General features: G+C 40.6%; 2 protein-coding genes across 2 annotated transcripts; one reads left to right on the forward strand and one right to left on the reverse strand.

Moving 5' to 3' along the window:
* Window positions 1-3439: 3439 nt before the first annotated feature.
* On the reverse strand, window positions 3440-5608 carry LOC114174256 (probable xyloglucan galactosyltransferase GT17). The gene is made up of 2 exons (XM_028059062.1): window positions 4889-5608; window positions 3440-4421 (listed from the first exon to the last, which is right to left on the reverse strand). Exons 1-2 carry the CDS (start codon window positions 5475-5477, stop codon window positions 3607-3609), a joined length of 1404 nt encoding a protein of 467 aa, XP_027914863.1. The 5' UTR covers window positions 5478-5608; the 3' UTR covers window positions 3440-3606.
* A 10069-nt stretch (window positions 5609-15677) lies between these two features.
* On the forward strand, window positions 15678-17879 carry LOC114173603. Its single transcript, XM_028058091.1, has one exon. The coding sequence runs from the start codon at window positions 15678-15680 to the stop codon at window positions 17877-17879; it is 2202 nt and encodes a 733-aa protein (XP_027913892.1).
* The last annotated feature ends 4499 nt before the right edge of the window (window positions 17880-22378 follow it).

A 22378-nucleotide genomic window follows, 5' to 3' on the forward strand; every position in this document is an offset into this window, starting at 1 on the left:
TGAATATAAAAGTGAATAAAAAGTACAAATTAAAAGATAATAGGGTTGAAATAATGAAATAAATAAATAATTAAAATAAAAAATTTCAGATTTGTGAACTGATTTTTTTACATAAAATCAAATATCTTAAAATATTTCAAATGTCGTAAAAAACGGAAAGTGGCAATCAGAAGAGAATACAAAGAGTTGTGAAAATGTTAAAGAAATAATCGAAAAACATGAAAAATAAAAACAAATAACGACATGAACAAAGCTGACATGCATGTGTTGGTAGTCTGGAGATCAAGCCTTTAAACAAAAGAAACATGATGAACAGAAGAAGATGAACAGAAGAAAGCTCAGAAAAAAATATAAAGCATCTCCAGACTCGGTTTTTTGCGATTTAAATCAGATGTTTGTGGTTGTACTCTTGATTTCAAGAATTAAAAAACCTGAAACTTAAGATGAAGCCAAGAATCACTTACAACTCAGAAAAAAAACATAAAGAACCATACCTGTTCACTTGAGAAAGCAAAAAAAAAAAAAGATATCCACAAAAGAAACATAAGATGAAAAGAAAATCTCATATGCATGTGTTTGTGCTCTTCAGTTGAAGCCTGTAAACAAAAGAAACATGATGAACATAAGAAAGCTCAAAAAAAAATATAAAGCATCTCCAAAATCGGTTTTTTGCGGGTTAAAATAGATGTTTGTGGTTGTACTCTTCATTTCAAGCATTTAAACACCTGAAACATAAGATCAAGCCAAGATACCATTAGATCTCAATAAAAAACATAAAGAACCATACCATTTCGCTTGAGAAAGCAAAAAAAAAAAAGATCTCCACAAAAGAAACATAAGATGAACGACAAATCTCAGATGCATGTGTTTGTAAGATTCAGTTGAAGTCTGTAAACAAAAGAAACATGATGAACAGAAGAAGATGAACAGAACAAAGCTCAGAAAAAAATATAAAACATCTCCATAGTCGGTTTTTTGCGATTTAAAAACAGCTCGATCAAAAGAAGAAGATAAACAGAAGAAGATGTTAGAGAAGAAGCTAAGAAAGGCAGAGAAACCATGATGAACGCGGAGCAACAAAGACAGAGAAAGAGAGAGAAAGAAGTGAGAAGGCGGAAGCAGAGAGAATGAGAAAGAGAGAGAAAGAAGTGAGAAGGCGGAAGCAGAGAGAATGAGAAAGAGAGAGAAAGAATTGAGAAGGCGGAAGGTGAGAAGACTAAGGAAGAGAGAGAAAGAAGTTTGAATTAAAACTTTCGTTTTTCCATTTTTTTTTTTGCAATTTTTTTCTACCTTCAAAATGCTGAGAGCTTGACACATCAACGTTTTTTCATTTTGTAGATAAAAATTTGAAATGAGAAATAGGTTAGATATATTATTCAATTGAAAATCTTACATTTTGTTAGTTCCCAATTGTATATAGTATTAGATTATAAACAAATATTAATTAAGTATTTGTCGGGATGAAAGTAAAATTTAATTAAGTATTTGTCCCCCTAATCTAATATACCGTTAATTAATTATAAACATGCAGAAAATTCTTAAACAACAAAAGTATTAAAAGAAAACACTGTCTCTTTTTTGTAATAATTAACTTATAAACATGGTGGAATCACGTTCTGCTTGAGAATGTACAACTCATTACTTCCTTTCTATATACCACGTAGTACTCCATTAACAACTAACATATAGTTTTTTAATATCATAATGTTTTTAACAAAGTTTTTTTAATCAACACATGCATGTGTTTGTCATATATATATATATATATATATATATATATATATATATATATATATATATATATATATATATATATATATATATATATATATATATATATGCTTATCAGCTCTACTATACTATCAATAATACACCAATTGTTTTAATATGATGTCAATGCCATTTGTGATATTGAATTAATATTCCTTTATAATGCAAGTTATTGTCCTCAAAATAATTTTTATCAATTAATCAATATTTTCTCTCATGATTAAAATTTTATTTATTTTCCTATTAAACTAAATTATATTAATTAGTCTATTTAAATTTAAATTTATAGATCTTGAAGCACCCCATATCAAATCAGTACACACATGAATGGTGTGTTTCTAACTTTCATATCATTAACTATATAAAATAAATAAAAGTATATTGAATCAAATTGATTATGACACATTTTTAAGGCGATGAAGTATTATCTAATATTAATTTGATTTTGTTCTTAAAAAAAAGAAAGTAAAAGGTTTCAATTAAAATGTCATATATATATATTCAAAGTGTTTGACAATTGTACCCAAACAAATCTCGTCTTTTACTGTTGTTTCCGGTGAAAAACTACGCATTTTTTTAGTAATATGCTTTGTTGTGATCAATATTATAATACTGCAGTTTTGGTCTTTAGGAAACTATTATATGAAAAATAACAATATATATGAAAAAGTTACTTCAAAATGTTAACCTAAATATGGAAAATCAAATTTGTAAGTTAAACGTGTTCGGTAAACACTCTTTCTTCGTCATTTTTTTTAGTCATGCATGATGACAAAATTTCAAAGAAATATAGAGCAGAAAAAATAGATGGGGATTGCGACCACATGGTGTTGGTCAATTTGTACACAAATCTTTGGCTGAACGTTTCTTCAAAGAGCATTTTCTTGCGCTAATTGCGCATATACCATACTATAATAATAGCATTAATTAGAATAAAAAAACTAAACCCTAATTGAAAAATATTACAGCTTGTGGCTCATTCAAAGATTACTAAGATAATAAAGTTATTAAAATGTAAATAAAAATACTAACGCAAGTGAACTTAAACTTTACAAAAAAAAAAAAATAGGAAAAAAATTAAAAATTTCCTTGAAATACTCGATCCACATAATTAATACAAAACCAAAACCTGTTGCCTTAAATGTACGTCACTTTCCTCAACACACAATCCCAAACATTATTAACGATTCCATTTATTGCTTCTACCTTCTTCTATTCACTGCTACCACCCCCATTTACACCTCTAATATCTCACAACTTGGTCGCAGATTGAGCCGACAAAAAGGGAAAAAAGAAAACTTAGTCAACTCAGAATGTGATTAGCTTCAAGTTTATAATCACACAATTTTATTTTAACAATTTAATCATTTTTGTGGAATTGATTGTTTCATTATAACTATACTATTTCCTAATGTTTTAAACACATGATAAGTTAACGGAAGATCCGTACATTTGAATGGATGAAAAAGACTAAAACCACATATCTATATACTTTCAAACAAACCAAATTGATAAATTAAAAGCTAAAACTTGAAACCAAAACACAATTATCATAATTGCAATCAATCCTAATTATAACAATTAGTTCCCAAACTTGTATTCTCTATGTGGTTAAAATGATTTATTAGTAGTTTTATTAAAAGAAGTTCTCTTACAAACTAAAACCAACTTAATAAAGATAAATTTCTTATATACTCGAATTAAAATATAATTCTAAAAAATCAAACAATTTCTACAAATGAACTTGTTTATAAATTTCCTATCTATAATAGAAACTTTTTCATTTTTTTATTATTGTTTTATAAAAATGTCGCGTCGCCACGCGCTTCAACCCGTTCAAATGTCGGCGCTTCCCAAGCTTGTGGTTTCGTTCAACACGAGCTGTGAGAGCCGTTGAAGCGCGACGTCCACAACATCCTCAAACCCAACATCCCCACTCGCATTGGGGTGCGTGTAGGTGAGTTTCGGGATCAACCCAATCACCACCTCACGCATTTTCGCAACCTCTTTCTCTTCGATGCCCGCAAGCACATCTTCGATCCTCTTCTTCCCTTCATTCACCTCTCTCTCGTCTATGAATACAGAATACGTATCCCTCTCCGTAGGAAAATGCCACACGTACTGTGTATAGGCAGTGTGTTCTGAGAAAAACACGGGAATACAGCCAGCAAGAACCGAGTCGAACGTTGACCGGCGCGTGAAGGAGTCCCCTGGGGCCTGAAGACAGAACGTGGACTTACTCATAACTTCCACAACATTCATGGGGTTATGGCACCGTGGATCACCACTCGCGCACTGGACCAAAACGCAGCGTTCCGATGCGTCGCATTGGGTCACGATGTGGTCACGCACCTTGGCTTTGGCGAGGTTGGGGCGCGTGCCGCCGACAAAGGAGAAGAGGAATGGACGAGGGCGTTGGCGGACGGTGTCCTGCCACGTGAGCATCTCGGAGAGGGTTTTGGGGTGGAAGTAGGAGGGGTAGGGGATTGCGAATTGGTTGTGTCCTTGCCAGGGATGCCGTTCCACTGTTAGCACCGACATGTTTCGGACAGTGGGTAGGTTAAGGAAGATGTTTGCTCCGAAGTCGGGTCCATCTTCTGTGCGCATGAAATCCCACGCGGTTCTCCCCAAGGCAACAAAATGGTCTTTCCCTACACCTCACCAAACACATTTTTCCTTCAAAACTGAAGAAATTTGGAGATACTTTTATGGGAACACCACTTTTTCATCGCCATCAATTCAAAACATAAAAACAATGAATTTATAATTTTTTTTTATCTCATAAAAACAACATTTTTTATTTTTATCTAAATTTAAACTCATAGTTCAACCCTCTGTTTTCCTACCCATTTATTAGATTCATTCATTGTTTTATTAAAATTAAAGTCGACTTCAGAATTACTGATGAGTAAAAATGATATACTTATTTTACATATTTATTTATACGTAAGTTAATAGAAGGACAAAAAATTCTCAGGCGAAAAATAAATTAGGAAATTCTTATATAAAAATTAAATAATAAAAGTATACTTAATATGAATATACTAATTATTTTAATTAAAAACGATAATATAATGCAGCAAAAATGGAGGGAGATTTAGGTTTTAGTTGTTTTTACCATTGTTCCTTTTCCACCATGGTTGACGGTGGAGGAAGTGAACAAGATCGACGGCCAAGGCATCACGGAGGGTGAGATTGTGCTGACGGAAGACGCTGGAAGAGTAAAGACCAGCATAGAAAGGGACGTAGAAGAGACGCGCGGCGTGGGGATGGGAGGTGCGGCAGGGGTGGTTCTGGAGACGCGCGTGCACGATCATATCCCCGATGAACTGGTGTGTGGCGTACCAGGAGGGAGTGGCGAGGGGTTGGCCAAGGCCATTGTTAGCGACATGGGGGCACATGTTGGTGTAGATGTTAAGGTTCTGACAACGTTGGAGGAGTCCTAGGTTGAAGCGCGAGGGGAGAGCGTAGATGTAGAACAATGGTCCTGATCCGTGGCATGTTGCGGTGGTGTGGTTTTGTAACGGTGTGAGGTGATGGCGAAGAAGAAGAAGCCATGAAAAAAGAAAGAGCGATAAGAAGAGTGTGTAGCTTAACTTGTTGGTGATGATGTGGTTGTTGTGGTGGTCTTTGGATTTTGAGAAGGATGGTGTTTGGGAGGGTAGAGAGTGCAGAGGGGTAGTTGGAGATGGCTTGCGGAAGAACATGGAGGAAAGTGAAGAGGAAAAAGAAAGAAATTGTGTTGTCTTGGTGATGGATGAAAGAAGATGGTGACCTATTTGGACAATAGATGATGGTAGAGTTATTTGTTAGAGAGGTGGGTAGGTGTGGAAGTCATTGTGTGGGACATCAACTTCTAGTGCTGTTATTCAAGAACAAAGGCAAGGACAGCTTGGAACACTTCTTAAATATTTTTTAATAATTTCTCCAAATAATCTACTTTTTAACTTCTTATAAAACAAATCACTCCAATAAATTGATAGATACCAACGCCAATGTGGGATGTGTTTAGGCAGGCTAAACAAAACTTACATTATATTATTTTGTTATTCATCATTTCATGTGTGAATTGCTAGATGAGTTATAGCATGTATTTAATATTTCTTGAAAATAATTTAAGAATAAATCTAAATCTCATATTGGATAAAAATAATAAAATTAAACATCAAAAAATATTCATAATTCATTCTTTTAAGGTAATGAATAATACAACCATAACAACATATACTCATTACCTAAAGATTATGACAAAAAATTAATTTTAACATATTTATTTATTGTGAATCTTAATATTTTTTTACTTAGTTTAGTTTAATAATATTATGAATAATAAATTTATAATGTACAATAAAGATGTGAAATATTAAAAAAAATACATTATTAGAATATTTGTATAATTTTTATATAATTGAACTTAAGTAAGTTGTCCTGGTAATTTACAACTCAATTATTATGCGGAGTGAAAGGGACCAATTCGCTTTTTCCATACTAAATACAGAGCGGGCAGAAATCAGGTGAATGAATCTGCATTGTATTCCCTGGTAACACAATTTATTACAAGCTCATCATCAAATGCATCGTGATATAAAAGGTTAGTTTGTAAATATTGATGAAAGTTTGTCTTAAAAACTAAAAGTGATACAAAACATTGAAAAAGAAGAATGTATTGGAATGATGAGTTTGAGATTGATAGAAGAGTCCAAAAGATAAATATAATATCTGGAGTGCTTACTAAAAGCACACTTGGAACACTTGATTTTTGCGTCCTCCAAAGATGAAAAGATGCGCTGAATCACTTCCTCATATGAGTTGCTAGCTTTGTCTTCTTCTTTGTTTTTTTTCCCTTAACTTTTATTTTATACTTTCTCCAACATTTTTTATTCTCCATTTTTTTCCTTTCTTTTCTTATGGTTAACATAATTCATTTAATTGAATTTGATGTTATCTATTATCATCTATTCTCCATAGAAAAATATTTTATTTTATTATTTTTAAATATATTTTACTTTAATTTCTTCTATCATGCTTTCTGTTTTAGGAATTTTTACATCTTTCATTACATGTATAAATTATATATATATATATATATATATATATATATATATATATATATATATAACATCCCATATAAATAATAACTGTTTCAGGTGTAGGGACCAAGCACCTACTGAGAACCACTTCAATTCTACTCCTTTTTCCTCTATGTATCCTCTTTTCGCAATCTACTGTAACTTCTTCGCCAAGAAATCTTTCTCCTTGCTCGATCGGTTGAACAGACAATTGGGGTACCTGTCTAAGAGGCTCCGATGCTTAAGTCAGTTGATGGACCGATCGGTGTATAAGTATAACTGTTGTAATAAATGCGAATTAAAGATCCTTACCAACCTACCTTTGGGCCCTATTTATAGTTTCCGGTGTGGGCCTATAATTAGGGTTCCTTAATCACGGCCCAATGATCCTTTAATCAAGATTACTGACTTGTTTAATGTTAATTAATCCAGCTGACTGGTTCAGGTTTTCTGTTTGGCCGATCGACAGATGGCCGCTTGACTAGGTGGGTTATCTTCTATGAGTTTAACAACCTTAAGTGAATATTTAATCTATATGGTCGATCTATTGATGATCACCTATGAGGTCGATCGACCGATGGACCTCTATAGGGTAACGCGTGGTCTATCTGGGGACCGATCGACCGATGGTCCCTTATGAGGTGACGCGATTCATCTGTGGGACCGATCGACCGATGGTCCCTTGTGACGTTCATATGTAGTTTATTTAAGTGACCGATCGATCGATGGTCAATGGGTTCGCATGGTTTCTGTGGGCTGATCGACCGATGGTTCTGTTTCATATTTAAGCCCTCCCAGCCTTGTTCGATGGACCAGAGGACTGTGCGTTGCCGATGGTCCGATGGGACATACAGTACAATAACTTTAATTTAAATGAAATGCCACACAGATAGAAATTTGAGACAAGTCTTGGAGTATAAATGCTACCCCTAAACCATGCTTTTACACAATCCAAACAGTACTTATCAACCAATCATGTTATGACTTCTCAAGCAATACACTAGACTCAGACTCGACTCATCCGAATTACATATAATCTAGTCGGATTCAGCGGATACTTGCACTTGTGGTGGATTATCCTACTCACCCTCGAGCTAAGTGTTACGAGTGTCATAATGTTCCAATCCCCCCACACACAAGGTTAGCCCTTAATGAGTTTTAGGCCTCCTGCTACTCTCACCACAAGAATCAGTCCGCTCTTTGTGAGACTAACTAACTCCTTAAAGTGTCAGGATGCAACCTTACCTTGAATCCTTACTAAATTATATAGATGGGACAACACCATGAACTCCCACTAACAGGAGTCATGGAATTACGTCCCGACCACTGAAGCACCACCATGAGGTCTCGCCTAGAGGCCCATGGAATTACGCACTGACCATAGACCAATCAAAATCAAACATCCAAATAATATTTATCGCAAATATAAATCTCATGCCAACCTTTGTGATTATTCCTCATTCATATCCCATGTTGAATCAATAACAACTCATCCTTCCTAATTTCATGAATATAGAGTTGTATTTCATGTCAATATCATGCCACTTTAATACTAGCCATCTCATTTAAATCACATACCGAGATCATACCAAACCCATCATTCCCAATCCAAGGGTCACACAGTTCATGCAAACATAACCCATTCATGCTTTAACAAGGTAATGAAATCATACAACAAATCACCAAACAAGACATGAGACAAAAAAAACATCACGCCAACACATGCGTCAGTCTCGCTCAAGTCAGGAACCCTCGCTCAGGCGAAAGGGTTCTTTCGCTCAAGCGACTGGCCCTCGCCTAGGCGAGACCACCAACAGTGAGGGTTGATGTAACGCGAATTCTCGCCTAGGCGAGCCCCTCCTCGCCTGAGCGAGGTCACCCCTCGCCTGGGCTGAAAATTGTAGCGACGTGCCAAGGTCCCCACACAGGCTCGCTTAGGCGAGCCCTTCAAGCCTGAGCGAGATGTCTCCTCGCTCAAATGAGAGCTCTTCGCCTGAGCGAGAGCTCGAGTGTGAATCTGGCCTGTTTCTGCAAGTCTCGCCTGGGCGAGATAGGCCCGCTTGGGCGAGAACACTCGTTTCACGTCACTATTTCCCTGCAACAGCCACACCCACAAATCCACACAAACATACCAAGGCATTTGATGCATTCACAATAACACACCAACCATAAAAGTTGTAGAGCAACAGTAGAACCAACAGGAAAATCGAAATACAAGAGTAAGCCCTAGCTTCCTTTACCTGGAGAGGGCTGATAAGGGACTTGGCAAGCAAACGTAGAGCATAACAGCTATGAGAATAGGCTTGGAAAACTGGAAAAACAGTGGAACAGATCTTAAGATTGGGCCCACTGCGAACCTTAACTGGAAAAACACGAAATATACCAAGGGAAAGGTGCTATGAGTTGGAGAGTAACTTACATGAGCGCGAAAATAAGTTGAACTATGGTGAAGACAAGGACGTCTCAAACCCTAGCAAAGCAACGACAACAGCTTTAAGGACAAAGGGGCTGTTTTCTGAAAGTGCGTTAGAATAGTTAGGGTTAGGGCAGATTAGGTATGAATTCTCCTTTGGGCTAACCCTTAGGCCTAATAGATTGGGGCAACCCTTAAAATAAAAGGGTAGGCAAAAATAATGGGCCTTACATTCTCCCCAACAACAAAAATTTTTGACCTCAAAAATGAAAATGTACCAGGTAAACAGATGTGGATGTGATTTCGTCATATCCTCCTCCAACTCCCAAGTAGAGTCACTGGTCCTCCGATCCCAGATGACCTTGACAAGACTAACTGTCTTTCCTCAACATTCCTCAACTTTGCTGTCCACTAAAGCAATGGGTGGCACTTCCATAGTGAGGTCCTCTATGACCTGTATATCCTTAGCTTCTAACACATGAGCCGGATCAAACACATACTTCCTCAGTTGCGATACATGGAACACCGGGTTGAGATTTGCCAACTAAGGAGGCAAAGCTATCTCATAAGCCACTGGCCCAATCCTCCTTGAGATCTGATAGGGACTAAGAAACTTAGGAGAAAGCTTCCTTGAGCGGAGAGCCCTTCCCACACCAGTGGTTCGGGTCACCCTCAAGAACACATGATCCCCAATCGCGAACTCCAAGGGTCTCCTCTTGCGATCCGCATAAGCCTTTTGTCTGCTCTATGAAGCCTGCATTCTATCTCTCACCATTCTCACCTTCTCAGTGGTCTGCTCTAAAAATTTTGGTCCGACTAGCACTGTTTCCCCATCCTGATACCAACATAGAAGGGTCCTACACTTTCTGCCATAAAGAGCCTCATATGGCGCTATGCCAATGCTCGCGTGGAAACTGATGTTGTAGGTGAATTCTATCAAAGGCAGTACCTCATCCCAAGCACCCAAATGATCCAGTATGCATGTTCTCAACAAATCCTCAAGCGACTGAATCGTCCTCTCAAACTGGCCATCAGTTTGAAGATGATAAGTTGAACTCATGGTGAGCTTGCTACCCAAAGCACTCTGTAGCGTCTGCAAAAACCGTGAAGTGAACCATGGATCTCTGTCGGAGACTATACTCGAAGGTACTCCGTGCAACCTCACAATCTCCTTAATGTACAACTAGGCCAACTTGGCCATGGACATCCTCAAGTTCATTGCCAAGAAATGAGCACTCTTGGTCAGTGGATCCACTATAACCCAGATGGTGTCGTGCCCTCTAAAAGTTCGTGGCAAATGGGTCACAAAGTCCATCGAGATGCTGTCTCATTTCCACACTGGTATCTCCAATGGCTGTAAGATCCCACCGAGTCTTTGGTGCTCTACCTTTGCCTTCTGACAGGTCAGACAGGCCGATACAAACTGTGCCACATCTTTCTTCATCCCCTGCCACCAGAAGGTTTCCTTGAGGTCTTGATACATCTTAGTCATGCCGGGATGCAAGCTAAGACGACTCTTATGCCCTTCCTCAAGGATTAGCCTTTTCACCTTAACATCATCAGGCACACACACTCTGTCTTGGAACCTCAGTATGCCATCATTACCCAAAGGAAAATCTCTAGCCTCCTCTAACCCAAGCTGTTCCCTGACTCTGTTCAAACTTGCATCCAACAACTACCTTTTTCTGACTGAGTCCAAGAAGTCACTAGATATAGTCAGGTTACTGCATCTAATGAGCTCAGACTCCAAATCCACCTGTAGCTTCATATCCCTAAATTGCTCCAGTAACTCCACCTCCTTGATCATAAGGTGAACAGTATGTACAGTCTTCCTACTTAAGGCATCAACCACTACATTCACCTTCCCCGGATGGTACAGGAGTTCGAAATCGTAATCCTTCAGGAATTCCATCCACCTCCTCTATCTCATGTTCAGCTCCTTCAAGACTTTTGTGGTCACTGAATACACGAAACTAAGCACCATAAAGGTAGTGTCTCCAGATCTTCAAGGCAAACACAATGGCCGTCAACTCCAAGTCATGAGTGGGGTAATTTTTCTCATGCACCTTGAGGTACTTCGAAGCATATGCCACCACCTTCTTTTCCTGCATTAACACACAGCCCAACCCCATATGAGAGGCATCACAATAAACCTCAAAGGATTTTCCAACATCCAGGATCACCAATATAGGAGCACTCATCAACCTTCTCTTCAACTCCTAGAAGCTTTCCTCACACTTATCTGTCTAGGTAAAAGGTTGGTCCTTCCTCACACCAAAAGGCATAACCACGTACTCGTAGTGCCCATATCGATACTGAAAGGCTGTCTTTTGTACATCATCTACCTTCACTAGGATTTGATGGTATCCCGATCTCAAATCAATCTTCGAGAACACTGACGATCCATGCAATTGATCCATCAAGTCGTCAATTCTCGGAAGGGGATACTTGTTCTTGATGGTCATCTTGTTCAGTTGTCGGTAGTCCACACACAGACGTGAACTCCCATTCTTCTTCTTCATCAACAACACTAGTGCTCCTCAAGGCGAAGTGTTGGGTCGGATAAACTGCTTCCCAGCAACTCCTCTATTTGCTTCTTGAGTTTCACCAACTCTATCGGGGCCATCGATACTGGACCGGTTTCAGGTACCAGGTCAATTGAGAACTCGACCTCTCGATTGGGAGGCAACCTTGGTACCTCTTCTGGGAATACATCCTCAAACTCATGCACCACTGGTATGACTGATGTCCCTTCCTTCTCTACCTCCATACGAGCGAAGATTATGAAGCATTGTGCGCCACTCTGAATCTTCTTCACCACACCCGGAGGAGATACCAACTCATGCTCCTCTGAGTCGGGGAATAACAACTTCTTCTCCCGACAATCTATAAGAATGCGATTGGCAGAGAGCCAATCCATCCCAAGGATTACTTCCAACTCTTGCAGGGGTAGGCATATCAGGTTCACTTTCTACCTGCGTCCCTCTACCTCCATCGGACACCTGGCGCATAAGGACTGTAAGACCCGGGAAAAATTAAATAATTAATTAAGTAATTAAGTGGATAAATGTGGGTAAGGGGAACCTTTAAAGTAATAAATGCGGAGTGTATGACATGGGAAAGTACTAGGCCATGTGGTTGAAAGTACTTCTATTGTGTGAAAGGACTTGGGTTCGAGTCCTATGTATGTTATTTTTTTTGTGTGTTATTAAAATTGTATTATTTTGTGTATATTAAAACGTGTTGTGGGTTTTATGATTATTGAATTGTATTGGTTAGTATGAAATATGAATTGGTTGCATTGGTTAGGCATTGAGTTGGCTTGTGCATGGATGTGGGTTCAAACCTTGGGAGACCCAAAGGAAACTTCATTTTTGTCATTTTTGGTCTTCATTTGAAGTTGAAAGGTTAAGGAAAAGCCTAGCAGAAGTATCAGTTAGGGGAAGCTGGAAAGCAAGCCAATTAGTGAGCTTGAATGGTCATTTTTCCCCTCTTAATGCAGTTTTTCGTTTAAGGTTTTAACTCACCATTAAAACACCACTAGAGAGCCTAATTGTGAGGGAAAAGAAAGTTTTCTGCAGAGGGTATTGTGAGGTAGACAGAGAGTGCGAAATTCAGTGAGGAACTAAGGGTGTGGGTGAATCAGTGGGGGCTGAAGTGAGAGAAGGCAAGGGAGATCAATTGGAGTTCAAGGAAAGAAGTAGAAGAATATCGAGGAAAGCTTTAATCCAGGTTAGGGGAGTTGTTTTGCTTGTATATGTATATGAATATGTTAATCGTGTTTTTCTGGACGATATGAAATGTGTAAATTGATGATCCACTGTTATTTTCTGCGTTTTCTGGAAAAATTCCAGAAACCGCCTGGCGGGGTTGAAGGACCGCCAGGCTGCTCATGCCACCAGCGCTTATTTTCTGGGTTTTGATATGCACCGCCCGGCGGCTAAGGGTAGCCCGCCAGGCGACACGAACTGGGTTACCCAGTTTCTTCTGATTTTTTTGATATTTTTGTGGTGTGCGAGGTTCGAGGAGAATCTGAAGATTTGAATATAATTGATTTGATGGATCGTTGATTGTAAAATTTATAATTGGTGGATTAATACATGAAGTATAATGGAATTGAGAATTTAGGGTTCATTAGGAATTAGAATTGGAAAAACATGGTTGATCGCGATGGTGAGTTTTATTGATTGAAAATAGACATTAATGTGATTAGGATATGAATGTTGATTGTTGTGTGGAGGTGGATCATGTTAGAATTAATGCAAAAGAAATTTGGGTTAGTGGTGAACACTGTGAATGCTGGAAAACGTGGCAGTGTGCGAAACTGGTATGAACCGCCTGGCGGCACTTGGGTGACCGCCAGGCGACGCATCAGAGGGAAGAGCGTTTGGTGATGTTGTTGAAAAGTGTGTTATGGAGAGTCACAGGGGGGGAATTTCTGGAAGATTCGGGTTAATAGTCAGTAAATTTCTTTCTTTGGAATTGAGTGAATATACCAACATGTGGGGACTAAGATTAAGTTGCGGAATGACTTAAGGGTAAATGAAATATGAGAAGATCAATATACGATATACCTTGTGTTGGAATAAGTGATGAGCATACTAATTATACCAGAGGGCTTGTTCTTATATTGATTTATGTAATATATTGAAATGTGATGATTAAGACTTGGGTTTAGATAATTGTACATATTTCATTTTGGTTTGACGCATGTATTGTAATGCTATGAATGTATGTGTGCTGAACCTTGTGTAAATGGGAGTCTATTAAGACTTGTAAAAAGGACCAAAAACCAGTAACATTGCGCTACTGGTATAGCGCCTGGCGGTGCGGGGTGTATCGCTTGGCGGTAGAGTGAAAACCAGTGGCAGTGGCCATTGTTAGCGCTAGGCGCCTGGCGGCAGGGTGGTCTCCGCCAGGCGGTGACGGAAAATTACGGGTCCTGTCTGGGCCGTATCGCCTGACGGTGGGGGTGTGACCATCGGGCGGTTTTCAGTCAGTATCCGCCTAGCGGTGTCTAGGCGATACCAGGCGATTTGCATGGCTGTATAATTGTCTTCTTTGCTTGATTAGTGGACTTGAAGGACTAAGTTCGCTTCTTTGTGCTTTGGCTTGATGGCTAAGTGCAATAGGGGTCTGGGATGTGCTTGAACGATTGAACGCATGATGGGCATGGAACTAGTTGTGTTCCCGTCGGCTACTATTGGGCGAGGAGTCCTTAGTATGGTGATTGCATGCGTTGGGCGCACGATGGGCAAGGAACTGTGATGTTCCCGTCGGCTACTATTGGGCGAGGAGTCCATAGTATGGTGATTGCGTGCGTGCCAGGGTCCAAGTTGTGTAAGCTTGGATGTGTTACTACAGGCGAGGAGTCTGTAGGGTTGGACTATGAGCAGGATTGGCTCGTAGGGTTGGACCAAGAAAGGGATAGTTTCGTGGAAGCACAGTGGAAGTCCCAGGACCTATTTTCATGCATGGGACTCAGGAAGGAATTTGAGATCAGGGTGGATAACTTGTAATTAACATGTATCTGTAAATTTTTATTGGGATGGGTATCATATTTAATTTGTTTAATATGCATAGCTCACCCTATCTGTGTGTGCATGGCGATGATCGGATGATTCGTTATCCGGGAGCAGATGATTTGACAGGTGAGCCAGGAGACGCTTGAGACTAGAGAGCGGGATGATATGGGCTTTTGAAGATTTAAAGTTTTTGATGTATTTATGTTTCGGAAAATTAGCCGTTTTGGCTTTTATGAGTTGTAATGTTTTAATTGAGAACAGTTGCAATGTTTTGATATTACGACTTTAAATTTCCCGCGATTTGGAAATCTGCATAAATAAATGAGGAAAATTTTTATAATATCGTATTTAGTCTCATTTATTTAATTGTTTGTGATATTTTCAAAGTAATATTCCTTGGGGATGTTACAGTTGGTATCAGAGCCAAAGTTTCAAAAATGTTTTGAAAAACATGTTTTGGGGCTTTCGGGGAGTGAGCTTGCTAGGTGTGTGCATGATATTATGTGTGTTTAAATTTAAGGAGGTAAGATTGTGTTAAACTAATGGAATGATGTTTAACAATTGAATATGTGGCGTATCCAGGCAATGGCAGCTAACAGAAGAAGGAATGTTGGCGGTGCTGATGACATTGCAGAAGCCATTCATCGCATGGTGGATGCAATGCAACAACCTATTCCAGCACAGCCAAGAATGACAATAGCACCAGCCAGAGTGCCAACCGTAGAGGATTTTTTGCGCCATAAGCCCGCAGAATTCACGGGTGGGGCCACCCCAGACGAAGCTGATGCCTGGCTTCGCAAGTGCGAAAAGATCTTTGGAGTGATGAATTGTGCTGATGAGCAAAAGCTGGCCTTTGCCGCGTACCTGTTGAATAATGACGCCAAGTACTAGTGGGCAGGCATGAAACAACAGATGCTGGTGAGGGAGGAGCCAGTAAACTGGGAGAATTTCCGAACTTGCTTTTTAGAAAAATATTTCCCAGATACTGTTAAGCAGGACAGGGAAGCAGAGTTCCTGGCTCTACAACAGGGAAACATGTCGGTGCAAGAATATGTTAACAGATTCGAGCAATTGGCAAGGTATTATTCCCAGGCAATTACTGAAGAGTGGAGATACCTTAAATCCGAGCGGGGGCTCAAACATGAGTTAAAGAAGGTGGTCACGCCTCTGAGAGAAATAAGGTTTCCAATCTTGGTGGAACAAGCCAAGAGTGCAGAGTACCTAGAAAGAGGGCCGAACCCAGCAAGTCGACATCAGAAGAATATCGTAGAGGCAAGACAAATGAAGAAACCATATAGTCGACCCCAGACTTCTCAGGGCCCTACGTGTTACCAGTGTGGTGGGTCCCATTTAAAGAGGAATTGCCCTCAGATAACCGGTGGGGTAGGAGGATCAGGAGATCGTCGCAAATGCTTCATATGCGACAAGCCGGGTCACTTTGCCAATAACTGCCCGGAGAAGAAGAGTATCGGGGTGAAAAAGCCAACAACGTCCCCAGCTGAGAGAGCTAAAGCAGCAGGAAGGGTGTTCGCTATGACCTCCACGGAGGCTACCCAGTCAGGTAACCTTATTCTTGAGCCCTGTGTGTTAATTGGCCAGTCAGTTTTGGTGTTGTTCGACTCTGGAGCAACACATTCCTTCATTTCTAATGCTTGTGTGGGGAGACTGAATTTGGAGAAACGTGATTTGGGATGTGAGTTGCTGGTGTCAACTCCTTCCTCAGGTCAGGTAGCAACCAGTTCAGTCTGCGTGGAGTGTGTGATGGAAGTGGCAGGTCGCAGATTCAAGGTGAACTTGGTGTGCTTGCCTCTGGAGGGACTGGACGTAATATTGGGAATGGACTGGTTGTCCAATAATCACGTCATAATTGATTGTGGACGACGCAGTTTGGTATTCCCAAAGCAGGAAGGGTTAGAGTTGATCTCAACTCAAGAAGCCGTGAGAGCGCTGCAAGAAGGGGCCACATGTTTTATGGTGATGGCTAAACCAGAAAAGAAAAGCGCATTGGAGATGATCCAGAATATTCCTATTGTCAATGAGTACGCAGATGTATTTCCGGATGAAGTACCGGGACTGCCCCCAAGTCGAGACATAGATTTCTCTATCGATTTAGTTCCTGGTGCAGGTCCGGTATCCATGACGCCGGACAGAATGGCACCTGCAGAATTGACAAAACTCAAGAAGCAAATAGAGGATCTACTTGAGAAGAAATTTATTCGGCCCAGTGCGTCGCCGTGGGGAGCTCCGGTATTACTAGTGAAGAAGAAAGATGGGAGCTCAAGACTTTGCGTTGATTACAGGCAGCTAAATAAATTAACAATCAAGAATAAGTATCCGTTACCGAGGATTGACGATCTACTAGATCAGTTGAAAGGGGCAGGAATATTCTCTAAGATAGACCTGCGATCTGGGTATCATCAGATCTTGGTGAAGCCAGAGGATGTACAAAAGACGGCTTTCAGGTCGAGGTATGGCCACTACGAATATGTAGTGACGCCATTCGGAGTAACGAATGCACCAGCCATATTCATGGATTACATGAATAGAATCTTTCGACCTTGGTTAGATAAGTTTGTCGTCGTTTTCATAGATGACATACTTATTTACTTAAAGACTAGGGAAGAGCATGTTGATCATTTGAGGGTAGTATTGACGATACTCAGGGATCATCAGTTGTATGGGAAGTTGTCCAAGTGCGAGTTTTGGCTGGACGAGGTACAATTCCTTGGGCATGTCATATCAGCCAAAGGCATTGTGGTGGATCCGGCTAAGATCGAGACGGTCCTTAAGTGGGAGAGGCCTAAGACGGTGACTGAGGTGAGGAGTTTCCTAGGCCTGGCAGGATATTACAGGAGGTTTGTGGAGGGGTTCTCAAAGAAAGTGAATCTATTGACACAGCTCACAAGAAAAGATCAGCCCTTCTCTTGGACTGAAAAGTGTGAGGAGTGTTTTGAGAACATGAAGAGGTGTCTGACTACCGCACCGGTGTTAGTGATTCCTGATCCGGAGAAAATGTTTGAGGTGTATTGTGATGCGTCTTACCAGGGACTGGGGTGTGTGTTGATGCAGGACAAGAGACCGGTCGCATATGCTTCTCGTTAGTTGAAAGTACACGAGAAAAATTACCCAACTCACGACTTGGAGCTAGCAGCTATTGTATTTGCTCTTAAGTCTTGGAGACACTACCTGTACGGGTCTCAGTTCCAAGTTTTCAGCGATCACAAAAGCCTAAAATACTTGTTCGACCAGAAAGAGTTAAATATGAGACAGCGCAGGTGGATGGAGTACCTGAAAGACTACGATTTTGAATTGCTTTATCACCCGGGCAAGGCAAATGTCGTAGCTGATGCATTGAGCCGTAAAAAGATGCATGTCTCCTGCATGATGGTAAAGGAGTTGGAGCTAATTGAAAAACTCTGAGACATGAACTTGGGAATGCAATTTGGTCGAGGGGTCATACGGTGCAGTATGTTGAAGGTTACTAATGACTTCTTGAATGAGATACGTGTGGCTCAGGGGCATGATATGGAGTTACAACAATTTAAAGGATGGTTGGGTACCGATAAAGGAAAGGATTACCAGATGGGGGAAGACGGTATTCTACGTTTCAGAGGTAGGGTGTGCGTGCCTGGAGGACCCATGTTCAGGAGGGAAATTCTAAAGGAAGGTCATCAAAGTCGTCTTAGCATACATCCTGGTATGACTAAGATGAACAAGGATTTGAAAGAGTCCTTTTGGTGGAACGGAATGAAATCTGACGTGGCCGACTTTGTTGCTCAATGTTTGGTATGTCAAAAGGCCAAAATTGAACATCAAAGGTCGGGGGGTACCCTACAACCATTGGAAATACCTCAGTGGAAGTGGGACACTATCTCCATGGATTTTGTGACACACTTGCCGAAATCGATCAGAGGTTATGACTCGGTCTGGGTAATTGTGGACAGATTGACTAAGTGTTCGCACTTCTTACCTATAAATCAAAAATGTTCGATGGATAAACTAGCAGAAACTTATGTACGAGAAGTAGTGAGGTTACATGGGGTGCCAGAAAGCATAGTGTCGGATCGGGATCCGAGGTTCATCTCACGGTTTTGGCAATCCTTGCAAGCAGCCTTGGGAACCCAATTGAGGATGAGTTCAGCGTATCATTCCCAGACGGATGGTCAGTCTGAGCGTACTATACAATCATTGGAAGATTTGTTGCGGTCATGTGTGTTAGACCATCTGGGAAACTGGAACGATGTGTTACCTTTGGTGGAATTCACATATAATAATAGCTATCATGCTAGTATTGGAATGGCACCGTACGAAGCATTATATGGTCGTAGGTGTAGAACACCGCTGTGTTGGTATCAGGATGGGGAAGCCCTTATGCTTGGTCCCAAGTTTCTGTAGCAGACAACTGGAAAAGTTAAATTAATCCAGGATCGGATGAGAGCCACACAGAGTAGGCAAAAGTCCTATGCTGATAAAAGAAGGCGGCCATTGGAGTTTGATGAAGGTGATCATGTGTTTCTACGGGTTACCCCAACCACGGGAGTTGGAAGGGTTCTAAAATCGAGGAAGTTGACACCGCGGTTTATAGGACCCTATCAGATTACGCGGAGAATTGGGCCGGCAGCCTACGAAATTGCCTTGCCACCTCATCTAGCGAACTTGCCCAACGTATTCCATGTTTCTCAGTTGAGGAAATACGTTGCTAGTCCAGACCATGTATTAGAGGCTGATGATGTACAAGTGCGGGAAGATTTGACCATACCAGCTGGACCGGTTCGCATCCTGGACTCTCAAGTCAAACATCTGAGGGGTAAGAAGATAAATACGGTGAAGGTGCTTTGGGATGAGGCGACTCAGGAGATGACCTGGGAGATGGAGGATCGCATGAAGTTATCCTATCCACATCTGTTTCCTGGTAAGTCCCGGGAAAAATTAAATAATTAATTAAGTAATTAAGTGGATAAATGTGGGTAAGGGGAACCTTTAAAGTAATAAATGCGGAGTGTATGACATGGGAAAGTACTAGGCCATGTGGTTGAAAGTACTTCTATTGTGTGAAAGGACTTGGGTTCGAGTCCTATGTATGTTATTTTTTTTTGTGTTATTAAAATTGTATTATTTTGTGTATATTAAAACGTGTTGTGGGTTTTATGATTATTGAATTATATTGGTTAGTATGAAATATGAATTGGTTGCATTGGTTAGGCATTGAGTTGGCTTGTGAATGGATGTGGGTTCAAACCTTGGGAGACCCAAAGGAAACTTCATTTTTGTCATTTTTGGTCTTCATTTGAAGTTGAAAGGTTAAGGAAAAGCCTAGCAGAAGTATCAGTTAGGGGAAGCTGGAAAGCAAGCCAATTAGTGAGCTTGAATGGTCATTTTTCCCCTCTTAATGCAGTTTTTCGTTTAAGGTTTTAACTCACCATTAAAACACCACTAGAGAGCCTAATTGTGAGGGAAAAGAAAGTTTTCTGCAGAGGGTATTGTGAGGTAGACAGAGAGTGCGAAATTCAGTGAGGAACTAAGGGTGTGGGTGAATCAGTGGGGGCTGAAGTGAGAGAAGGCAAGGGAGATCAATTGGAGTTCAAGGAAAGAAGTAGAAGAATATCGAGGAAAGCTTTAATCCAGGTTAGGGGAGTTGTTTTGCTTGTATATGTATATGAATATGTTAATCGTGTTTTTCTGGACGATATGAAATGTGTAAATTGATGATCCACTGTTATTTTCTGCGTTTTCTGGAAAAATTCCAGAAACCGCCTGGCGGGGTTGAAGGACCGCCAGGCTGCTCATGCCACCAGCGCTTATTTTCTGGGTTTTGATATGCACCGCCCGGCGGCTAAGGGTAGCCCGCCAGGCGACACGAACTGGGTTACCCAGTTTCTTCTGATTTTTTTGATATTTTTGTGGTGTGCGAGGTTCGAGGAGAATCTGAAGATTTGAATATAATTGATTTGATGGATCGTTGATTGTAAAATTTATAATTGGTGGATTAATACATGAAGTATAATGGAATTGAGAATTTAGGGTTCATTAGGAATTAGAATTGGAAAAACATGGTTGATCGCGATGGTGAGTTTTATTGATTGAAAATAGACATTAATGTGATTAGGATATGAATGTTGATTGTTGTGTGGAGGTGGATCATGTTAGAATTAATGCAAAAGAAATTTGGGTTAGTGGTGAACACTGTGAATGCTGGAAAACGTGGCAGTGTGCGAAACTGGTATGAACCGCCTGGCGGCACTTGGGTGACCGCCAGGCGACGCATCAGAGGGAAGAGCGTTTGGTGATGTTGTTGAAAAGTGTGTTATGGAGAGTCACAGGGGGGGAATTTCTGGAAGATTCGGGTTAATAGTCAGTAAATTTCTTTCTTTGGAATTGAGTGAATATACCAACATGTGGGGACTAAGATTAAGTTGCGGAATGACTTAAGGGTAAATGAAATATGAGAAGATCAATATACGATATACCTTGTGTTGGAATAAGTGATGAGCATACTAATTATACCAGAGGGCTTGTTCTTATATTGATTTATGTAATATATTGAAATGTGATGATTAAGACTTGGGTTTAGATAATTGTACATATTTCATTTTGGTTTGACGCATGTATTGTAATGCTATGAATGTATGTGTGCTGAACCTTGTGTAAATGGGAGTCTATTAAGACTTGTAAAAAGGACCAAAAACCAGTAACATTGCGCTACTGGTATAGCGCCTGGCGGTGCGGGGTGTATCGCTTGGCGGTAGAGTGAAAACCAGTGGCAGTGGCCATTGTTAGCGCTAGGCGCCTGGCGGCAGGGTGGTCTCCGCCAGGCGGTGACAGAAAATTGCGGGTCCTGTCTGGGCCGTATCGCCTGACGGTGGGGGTGTGACCATCGGGCGGTTTTCAGTCAGTATCCGCCTAGCGGTGTCTAGGCGATACCAGGCGATTTGCATGGCTGTATAATTGTCTTCTTTGCTTGATTAGTGGACTTGAAGGACTAAGTTCGCTTCTTTGTGCTTTGGCTTGATGGCTAAGTGCAATAGGGGTCTGGGATGTGCTTGAACGATTGAACGCATGATGGGCATGGAACTAGTTGTGTTCCCGTCGGCTACTATTGGGCGAGGAGTCCTTAGTATGGTGATTGCATGCGTTGGGCGCACGATGGGCAAGGAACTGTGATGTTCCCGTCGGCTACTATTGGGCGAGGAGTCCATAGTATGGTGATTGCGTGCGTGCCAGGGTCCAAGTTGTGTAAGCTTGGATGTGTTACTACAGGCGAGGAGTCTGTAGGGTTGGACTATGAGCAGGATTGGCTCGTAGGGTTGGACCAAGAAAGGGATAGTTTCGTGGAAGCACAGTGGAAGTCCCAGGACCTATTTTCATGCATGGGACTCAGGAAGGAATCTGAGATCAGGGTGGATAACTTGTAATTAACATGTATCTGTAAATTTTTATTGGGATGGGTATCATATTTAATTTGTTTAATATGCATAGCTCACCCTATCTGTGTGTGCATGGCGATGATCGGATGATTCGTTATCCGGGAGCAGATGATTTGACAGGTGAGCCAGGAGACGCTTGAGACTAGAGAGCGGGATGATATGGGCTTTTGAAGATTT

This window comes from Vigna unguiculata, chromosome 2 (genome assembly GCF_004118075.2).
Source record: "Vigna unguiculata cultivar IT97K-499-35 chromosome 2, ASM411807v1, whole genome shotgun sequence".
In the NCBI taxonomy this organism is placed as follows: domain Eukaryota; kingdom Viridiplantae; phylum Streptophyta; class Magnoliopsida; order Fabales; family Fabaceae; genus Vigna; species Vigna unguiculata.

Bases quoted from the DNA above. Each gene is read 5' to 3' on its own strand.
- LOC114173603 (XM_028058091.1), top strand. From the start codon at position 15,678: ATGAAACAACAGATGCTGGTGAGGGAGGAGCCAGTAAACTGGGAGAAT.
- LOC114174256 (XM_028059062.1), bottom strand. From the start codon at position 5,477: ATGTTCTTCCGCAAGCCATCTCCAACTACCCCTCTGCACTCTCTACCC. The intron at 4,422-4,888 runs GTAAAAACAACT...GGTGAGGTGTAG, and splicing joins ATGGTGGAAAAGGAACAATG to GGAAAGACCATTTTGTTGCC.